Source organism: Brassica napus, chromosome C7 (genome assembly GCF_020379485.1).
Source record: "Brassica napus cultivar Da-Ae chromosome C7, Da-Ae, whole genome shotgun sequence".
NCBI classification, from domain to species: domain Eukaryota; kingdom Viridiplantae; phylum Streptophyta; class Magnoliopsida; order Brassicales; family Brassicaceae; genus Brassica; species Brassica napus.
In genome coordinates this window covers 46953006-46963145 of record NC_063450.1, presented here as the reverse complement: position 1 = coordinate 46963145, position 10140 = coordinate 46953006, and the positions used below count along the sequence as shown (strand labels likewise).

The 10140-nt window shown below is 37.9% G+C and overlaps 1 protein-coding gene and 2 pseudogenes across 1 annotated transcript; 1 reads left to right on the top strand and 2 right to left on the bottom strand.

Annotated features, from left to right (window-relative positions):
* The first annotated feature begins 532 nt into the window (after nucleotides 1–532).
* Nucleotides 533–4515, top strand: LOC106440266 (annotated as a pseudogene).
* On the bottom strand, nucleotides 4085–4573 carry LOC125590651 (annotated as a pseudogene).
* Nucleotides 4574–5065: 492 nt separating this feature from the next.
* Nucleotides 5066–8766, bottom strand: LOC106444363 (phospholipase A1-Ibeta2, chloroplastic). Its single transcript, XM_013885846.3, has one exon. It carries the CDS (start codon nucleotides 6788–6790, stop codon nucleotides 5258–5260), a length of 1533 nt encoding a protein of 510 aa, XP_013741300.2. The 5' UTR covers nucleotides 6791–8766; the 3' UTR covers nucleotides 5066–5257.
* Nucleotides 8767–10140: the final 1374 nt, after the last annotated feature.

Here is a 10140-nt window from a genome sequence, read left to right as displayed (position 1 = left end):
TTAGTATTAAAGTGTCTCCTAGGTTTAAACTTGAACTGTCTTCACATTATCATGGTCTATATGAATACTCTGCATAAACAATAACCATAAGCTGTATTTTAGTAAAGACATGCATGGTTTTTATTATATACAATTGCATACACCATCTCTGCTTCTCTTCTCCTCAACGAAATTAAGATAAAAAACACTCTCCTTTACAAAACTCACTTTTGCAGGTTTAAACAAAGACGATGAGACTTTCGCTAACATTTCCTATTCTGCGTCAATACCAGGCAACAAGATAAACATTTAATTACAATAAAAAAACACCTTCATGTATTGATTCTGTATTAAAAACAAAAATAATTCTACAACAGGAACGGCGCCTTCATTTCAAATTCACAGCGGACAACTAAAAAGCTCGAAAAAGAAACATCTATTTTTTTGGTCAAAGATAAACAGTTATTCGATTTTCCTCACCACCGAGAAAAAGAAACATATATGATCCGATTTTATAACTTCAAGCCTATTTAAACTATGCATTTATCTTAAACTTATGTTAAATTAAAAATATTTTACGGCCTAAAAATATATCTTCGTTTCAGACGATATGATTCATGCAATTATGACAAAAAGTTAGCAAAAAAAAAATTACATTTGATCAAAATAGTTTACTTGTCGCAACAAATGGTAAAAAAAAAATATTTAACTCAACGTACGGATCCGGCCCTAGTATTAATAAGTCTTCAGTCAAAGTCTTCTTCGAATAATATGCGGAGTTTCTCTCTCTGCTCAACGTTCACTCGGAGTGATTTCCCATGTAACTTTGACTTTGGTATCTTTTCTCTATGGCTTCTTCTTCTTGCAGCCGGAGATACGACGTTTTCCCTAGCTTCAGTGTAGAAGATGTTCGCAAATCATTCCTCAGCCATCTTCTCAAAGAACTTGACCGCAAGTCAATCATTACATTCATAGATCATGGGATCCAGACTCGAGAGAAGCCGCCCTATCGGCCCTGAGCTTTTGTCTGCGATAAGAGAATCGAGGATCTCAGTCATCGTCTTCTCTAAAAGTTATGCTTCATCCAGCTGGTGCTTGAATGAGTTGGTGGAGATCCACAAGTGCTATATGGAGTTGGATCAGATGGTGATTCCTATTTTCTACGGCGTTGATCCTTCTGATGTTAGAAAACAGACAGGAGAGTTTGGAAAGGCCTTTGAAGAGACAAGCAAGGGCACAACATGAGGATGAGAAACAAAGGTGAATGCGAGCTCTAGCTGAGGTAGCAAATATGGCTGGAGAGGATCTTCAAAACTGGTACATATCTTGTCTTTTATTTACCGATAAAACCGTAAGTTTTTTCTTCTCTCTTCTTGGATAACTTTATAAAATAAAATGTTACAATTGTTAAGATAATAGTTTTCTTTGGAATAATGTTTTTTCAGGGCACGGAAACTGTTCTAGGAATATATTTCAACGCATCAGCACTCGAGGAAGCATTTTCAATGGATGAAAAATCGTTTGAAGGAATGCGTAATCTCCAGTTTCTCATAGTTAGAGACTATGTTGGTTACTGGGTTCCACAGGGAAGATTGCTTCTACCTCAAGGCCTCTTTTATATACCCCGTAAACTCAGATTGCTCAGGTGGGATGCTTATCCATCCAAGTGCTTGCCTTCTAATTTTAAGGCAGAGTATCTTGTCGAACTCAGAATGAAGAATAGTTCGCTTGAGAAGCTGTGGGAAGGAACTTTGGTACTACTTTTAAATTTATTTTCTAAGTTAAAAGTGTATCATATTTATTTGTTTAACATGTTTCTGAACATATGTATTGAATTTTTCCCTGTTTGTTGTCACTTTTCAGCCACTTGGAAGACTCAAGAAGTTGATTATGAGTTGGTCCACGTACTTGAAAGAACTTCCGGATCTCTCTAATGCCAAAAGCCTCGAGGAAGTATATCTTGATAGATGCACATCTTTGGCGACATTTCCTTCCTCGATTCAGAATCTCCATAAACTGAGGGAGTTGGATTTGGAAGGTTGCACAGAGCTAGAAAGTTTTCCAATTCTTATTAACCTGAAGTCTCTCGAGTACCTCAATCTCAGAGAATGCTCCCGGTTGAGAAATTTCCCTCAGATATATATAAACAGTTCTCATGGATTTAGCCTCGAAGTAGAAGGCTGTTTCTGGAACAATTGTCTCTGTGGACTCGATTATCTCGGCTGCATTATGAGATGTATTCCTTGTAAATTTCGCCCAGCAACATGCTTGAGAAGCTATGGGAAGGCGTCCAGGTACGTTGTCAGTGTTATAGCTTGTGCTTATTGGTTTGCATCCCAAGGTAGTCATTTAATTATTCCCATGCATGGCACCCGACAGCAATGTGTTTGGTACGATCTAGTGCGTTTGTGTTTTTTTTCTGTTTCAGTGTCTTGGAAGTCTCGAAATGATGGATGTGTCAACCTGTGAAAACCTTACAGAGATTCCAGATCTTTCAATGGCACCCAATCTCCTGTATTTGAGACTCAACAATTGCAAAAGTTTGGTGACTGTTCCTTCTACAATTGGGAATCTCTTTAAACTGGTAAAGTTGGAAATGGAAGAATGCACAATGTTGGAGGTTCTTCCAACTGATGTCAACTTGCCATCTCTCGAAACCCTCCATCTCAGTGGGTGCTCAAGGTTGAAAAGTTTTCCTCAGATTTCAAGGAGCATTGCAAATCTATATCTAAATGACACCGCCATTGAAGATGTTCCCTGCTGCATAGAGAATTTCTGGAGGCTCTCTGAACTATCGATGTGTGGTTGCAAGAGGTTGGAAAATATCTCTCCGAACATTTTCAGATTGAGAAGTCTTAAGCTAGTAGACTTTTCAGATTGTGGAGAAGTCGTCACGGCACTGAGTGATGCCAGCATCCTGGCAACAATTTCAATAGAGGATCACTTTTCTCTTATACCATTATTTGAAAACACTGAAGAGCGTTACAAAGATGGTGCGGATATAGACTGGGCCGGTGTTTCAAGAAACTCCGAATATTTAGACTTCAATAATTGCTTTAAACTAGATAGAGATGCGCGGGAACTCATCATACGATCATACATGAAGCCTAAGGTCTTACCAGGTGGAGAAGTGCCTACGTATTTCACGCATCGAGCTTCTGGGAATTCTCTAACTGTTACTTTACCTCAGAGCTCTCTTTCTCAAGACTTCTTGGGATTTAAGGCTTGCATCGCTGTTGAACCTCCAAACAACGCCGAAAATGTACAAATGGGGTTGCGGTGGTACTTTAGAGGCAGAAGCAGTGTGCATCATTTTATGGTTTACCACCACTCATTTAAGATGGATGAGGATCATTTGCTTATGTTCCACTTTGGTTTCCCTCTAGAAGAAATCAATTATACTTCATCTGAACTAGACTATATCCATGTGGAGTTTGAATATTGCTACCACAAGTATGCTGCTTCTGACATATATGGGCCTGACAGCAACACGCAACCTTGTCTCTTGTCGCTCAAGATGATAAAAGGGTGCGGTTTACGGCTCTTGAATCTCTCCGGATCTCCATATGGTGCTGCTAGAATCTCTGAAACAGAGTACGGCCAGCAGTCTGGAGAAAGTGACAGAGAGAGTGGAAGAAGCAATAAGCGAATGCGGGTAACTTTTGACTATTTTTCAGGATCAACGGGAGAATAGACCCTTGGAATTGAATCGATACTTTGATTTTACTATGCAGATGATGGTAAGAACATCTGAAGAACCTTCCAGCTTACTATGTGGAAAAACAGTAGCGAACACAAGATTGATGACTCCAAATTTGGAGCTTTCATTAGGGCTGGGTGAAACTTCCACTCAGATGTCGTTGAGAAGTATGATACCATCGTCCTCAGATTCTTCGAGCAGGTTTCATGGAGATGGAGCATTGTTGCCATCTTCTGAACCATGTTTCAGGGGAAAAGCTTTGTATTGTGATCCCATGATAAGAGAACAACAACACACAGATACACCCTTTGTGGATCAGTCGGAGTCTCCGCAGCTTATTAGTACATTTTAAGGTAACTGAACCATTATACAACTCTGTTTTGTTCTATTTGGGATCAACTTGGGTTAACTCAATGTGGGTGTGTATCCCATGAGAGCTTATAGAAATATGAGAATTGGTGAGTAGAGGAAGAGCAGATCATAGACAACAATGGAAGTTGCTGTTACTCACATCCACGAGGACTTCACTGAAGCAAACTATGACTTCAGAGATGGGTTTTAGGCCCTGGTGGTGTGAGAAGGAAGTTGATGTGATGACGGTTACAAGAGAGGATGAATGATGGGACAAAATACCGAGAAATGAGGTGTAAAAGAGAGACAACATCTTCCCAGATCTGTCTAAGCTTCGAACCGTGTGTGCACAACGCTGGACAAGGCTTGTAAACGAAAGACATGGGAGGAGAGAGTTAAGGAGAGATGCAAGACCGAGAGAGGGATGGTTATGAAGGCAAAGATTAGGAATAAGATGTGTTTGTTTTTGAAGAGAATCGTGAAGGAATCAAATAGCATTGTGGTGATCCTGGTAGAAGAACCAGGTCGCTTTACTTCAGTCATGATTCCGAAAGGCGCATAGGAACCTGCCTAAGCTTCAAAAGTAGATATTATGCTTCTAGAGAATGTCTTGCATGAGGCCAGGCCATGTGGAAAAGAATGTAAGCATAAAACTTTTAGCAACACAGAGAATCCATACAAGAGTAGGAATCATCTCTGTGGGAAGTCACGGTTTTCCCCGGGGTCATATAAGAGAATGAGACACTTAGCGGTTATTACAAACACACAGAAATCTCAGACAATGTTTGGTTCAGACAACAGCTAACATGAGAATGGTCTTGTCTGTCTGAAACATGTTTCGTAGATAAGAAGATAATGAATAAAAAGATCAAGTGGTAGACCAAAAAAGAGTGTATTGTTTTATTACACCATACTTGTTACACAATTAGCAATCAAGTGAAGCCACGTATTGAACAGATCTAAAGAAAAATGTTCATGTTAGAGAGTATCTACTATTAAAAATGCTTTAAATTACCACTTATTAAAACAAATAACAAAAGTCTCCATTACACAACTTTAACATCGCACATAGTACCACAACAACATTTGGATTTAACTGGCCAATTGCGATAGATATATGTCATAATAAATAAATAAATAAAACACATAGGTTTTTCACCGCCCAAATAATAAAATAAAATATCATCATAAAGAATAAAACAATGTTTTGAAAGTATTAAGAAAAATTCATGACGACGGACTTGGCAAAACATCCCCGTAATCAAGAACAGTTCCACGGTTGAGTCTCAAAGACTTTCCTGTATACAAAACCTTGACGTTGGACCGTTGCTCATCCAACAGCTTCCTCAAACTCCGTTTCGCGTTTGTCCGAAACGGACAGTTCGAAGCTAAAAACCCGTCGACCAAGTGCAAGTACGCCTCCAAGTCATGACAGCACGCCACGTCAGCGTTAGGTTTCAAATACGGAGACATCTTCATGTCCACGCGCAGCTCAGCTCCCACGTGCGAGTAAGCCCATGGATTGTTCCTCTCCACCATCTCCCTTATACCCCCGTTATTACGATTCTGCCCCTGCTTGTTCTTATCATTATCGGCGAATATTCCGGGAACTTTCGTCACCACGTCCTGGCTGTTCACGACGCGGAGGACTTTCACTCCTTTCGAATCCAGCCGATCGGCGAACTCCCTGTTTCCGACGCGAGGTCCGCCGAATGAGAACACCGACACCGGAGGCGCGTGCGGAACACGATCCGCGATATCGTCGGCGGCTAGGAGAGCGATGGCGGCGCCGAGGCTGTGACCGGTGACGCTTATGCTCAGCTCCTCTCCTGCGTATAGCTCGACGAGTCTGCTGATCTCCGCCACCAAAGAGTCGGCGAGGCTAGGCGCGTGTTGGCTACCCGTTGTGTAGAGGCTGTTGAATCCGCACTCCACCTTGGGCCGAGTTGGGTCGGATGGATCGGGTTTGGGCTCGGGCATCGAAACGAGATTGGGCCTGAAATTCTCTGACCACTCGAGCAACGTGGCGGTTCCGCGGAGCGCGATGACGATCTCCCTCCTCCCCATCCGTCGGATCTCCTTTGGATCGTCGCAGACCGCCACGTATCCAACCCAGCTCGTCTGCTTTGTCATCCACCTTAGATCAGGTGCCACGTCATCAATCCACTTAGGCAAACGAACGGATGACGTGGCGTAAAGACTCTTCGTCACTTTGTAAGACCCGTCGGGTAAGGCTACGTCTCTCGGCGAACCTTCGGGGTCCGAATGAAACGCGTGATAAGACGCCTGTACAAACTCTCCGTAACGGACAAGCTCTCGCCTGAGATCCTCGTCTAGTGGATCCAGCAACCCGGCCCAGTTGTTCGACCCGTGTAGCTCCCGCCATTTAGACCCGAGTTTATTCTTCGGCGAACGCTCTTCTGATGATTTCGAGAGAAGTCTTTGTAGCCGTTTCAGATTTTTCGGGGACATTTCTTCGACGGCGGCTTTCATCTGAGGCCAGAGTCTCGCCAAGTTCAAACCTCCGAGTAACGTCGTCGTCTTGTCTTGGCGAGAAGATACATTGACGTTGAAGTTATCTGTAGAGGTTGACGAGGTCTTGAGAACATTTTCAAGGTTTATGAGATGTTCTCGGTTTTTTTTCGTCGCCGGGAAAACAGAAAGTGGCTTTGTCGGGATGAAGGTCGAGGTTTGAGTACTGCATGTGAAATGTCTTCGTTTCGCGTGGAATAACTCGATGTTAGGCGTAAGTGTCTGCATGAGCGATTGAGTAGAGAGAGTTTGTATAGGAGAAGACCATAGATGCCAAAAGAAAGTATGTTCGGGTATTTAAATAAACATCATGGTGGTGGCTGTCACGTAATTTGGATTTTTATTAGCCTTGAATTTTGAAAGTTATTTCAATTTTGACCTTCGTTTGTTTGACTTGACTTTGTTTTTATTTGATTTGTTGTCCTCCTCCCTGTATATAAGGAATATTGAATTCTAGGAAGGTATTGGCTGGCCATTTTCTAGGATATTTTGGACCGTTTCCATTACTAGTTACAAGTTCCGTGTGTTCTAGAGAAAAAGGTCTTGCTATTTTTCTCGGAACATGCAAATGATACAAAATTATAAACTACACTAGATTTTGATCCGCGCTTCGAAAGCGCGGATTCTTCTTTGGATTATAAACAAAATTTGTGAATTAGTATTTTAGAATTGGCGTACATTATTCTCTTACAAAGTCATTATATCGAAGAAGGGCACTTGTTTAAAATTATATAATGTGTGAATTTGTTTATATAATATTTTGTATGTACACTATTATATAACTCTTTTTAGTCTTAGATGTTTCACCGGATCCGAAAAACCATACCAAAATCAACCAAAAAATATAGTTGGGTTTGGATCTAGGGCAAAGTACATATTTGATTTTTTCTCCGACTTGCGGTCTTTGTCCGATTCCTAATCCTATCTGAGATCCATTTGGGTATTCAAAATATATTAGTTTATATAATATTTGTATGTACACTATTATATAATTCTTTTTAGTCTTAGATATTTCACCGGGTCCGAAAAACCAAACCAAAATCAATCAAGAAATATAGTTGTGGTTTGGGTTTGGATTTAGGGCAAAGTACATATTTGATTTTTTCGTCGACTTGCGATCTTTATTCAATTCCTAGTCCTATCCGAGACCCAGTTGGGTATTCAAAGTATATTAAATGTTTTAAGTATATTAGGTATATTTGATTTTTTTCATATATGTATTTGGTATTTCGATTGTGTTTTCAGTATTATGAATATTTTTTTAAGTTTCGGATCCAGATTTCCGATTATAGTTTCGGGTAAAATTCAAGTTTTTTTGGGTATGAAGAAATGTTTTTAGGTATCTTAGGTTCCTCATGTCATATTTACCGTAAAATTTGGGTTTTTTTAGGAATTTAAATATTTTTCAGGTATTTATTTGTGTTTTCGGATTTTTTTTGTGTTTCAGTATTTTTTTAATTTTTGGGTACTTTGAATATTTTTCGAGTCCTAAAAACCCCAAGCCAATTTGGACCGTTACGTACCCAAAAACTATAGGTATTTTGTAGGTATTTGAATTATGGACTTTGATCCCAAAGAAATCGACCCGAATCCGAACCAGAAAATTTTAAATACTTAGATCAAAAGGAACCGATCCGTACCCAACCAGAAGACCCGATGCCCATACCTACTCTCTCACGTTATATTTTGTGTGCATTTTATAAGAATTACATTTGTTGAACTCGTGAGCCTTAAGATTTACTTGGTTGATTTTGGCTAATTTAGTAGTATAGATTTGTAAATTTTTTAATAATTTTTAATCTTGTATTAAATAACAAATTTTATTTTAAACTATAAAAAAATAATTTAACGTAAAATATATAGTTTTATTTTTTTATATATGGTTTGTTAAAGTGTTTGTATTAAATTTGATTTTGTAAATTTTTGGAACTATATAGATGTTTATAAAAGAGTGTAATAAAGTATATAAACTATATTGTATGTTTAGAAAAGAGTATAATAAAGTATAAAAACTATATTGTGTATATCATTGTCGTGTGATATGGTCTAATAAATAAAATTTTATTTGTTGTATAACTTTGTCATGTTCAAAAAGATGTGGTGTAATAAATTATTGTTAGAAAAATTTAGGTTAGATATTGTTAGTCAAATATTATGGTAAGACCAAATATATTGCTAGTAAATGAAATGGTCTAACAACCTTTGATAAGTAGATTTTTTCAGAATGATTCTCTTTTAATAGAATAGATATGGTACTTCGATGGGCAGTGCGGCCACTGCGTCCTGCTTTTTTTTTTACTATTTTAATCTTAATAACAAAAAAATACAATTACGGTATATATATGAATGTTACATTGGTTACTAGTTACTTAGTAAATGCATGAGTTTGTAACATAATGTGACCTAAATTAAAAAAAAAATAATGTAAAAGTACTAGATAGTATATATATTTTAAGAAAACACAAATTTGAACTTAGTTGAAGCTAAAAGTAAAATAAAAGTGACAATGCAATTATTCAGAACTACTATATTATTATATGAATATAGTTGTTTTGCAGTTTCCATGGACGATTCTGACTTAAAGGGCAGTATAACTTGAATTAGATAGAGTAGATCAGTTTTGGTCTATTATGCCGTCTTCCTATATTCTAGGATGGCTGGAACGTGTCCTATAAAGGGTACAATCAAAATCCGTATGGCACAAAAAGAAGTAAACCGTCTGTTTGTTATAACAGATGAAAATTTTGCCAGGAAAAACCACAAATAAAAAAATCGATGTGTGTTTAAAAGTTTATGCAGTATATTATGATTTTGTTTTTAGTAATTAGTTTAGTACTACTGAATATCCGGATTACGTTGTAGTGTCCGACGAAGCATGGACATGAGCACATTCCTTTGGTAAAATTAGTTTCCAACTGTATGCACAAAAGTGTTTTTGACAAATAATATAGGTTTAAAAGAGACTGAAAAAAAAAATTCACATATTTTGGTCTATATAAAATATTCTTAGAACCAATAACTAACGGTTCTTTTGTTTAAATTTTAAAATCTAAGCCAAACAATGAAAACACCGCGTAGGATATAAAGTAGTATAAACTTTGACAAACTAAAGGATTATCTCTCGATTGTGTAATGTAGTTCGTCAGCTGATTGAATTTATAATTTATATTTTGTACCAACCGATTGTCGTTACGTACGTACGAACTCTAGGTGTGTTAACATAATAACAAAGAAAAACATTCGTTTAGGTGTGAAAGTGACAAAGTCAATGCAGTACGTTAGACAACCTTGGTCAATTTCAAGGTTTGTAAATCATATTCATAGCATCATATATATTATATTTTATGGGAATTAATAATGTAGTTCTGTGACAGAGTAAATATTATTATACATAAATTTTTATTTCTGAAACAGTAATATTGTCAACAGTAGAGTTTCCAATCTTCCGTATAAAATTTGGTTTTAAGTTCTAACTGTAAAAAACAATAAATTGGAAGACCACATGATCAATTAAAACTTAACCTTATATTGCAGACGTATTACGCATAGAAGTGACATCTCTATGGTCCAAACTCATC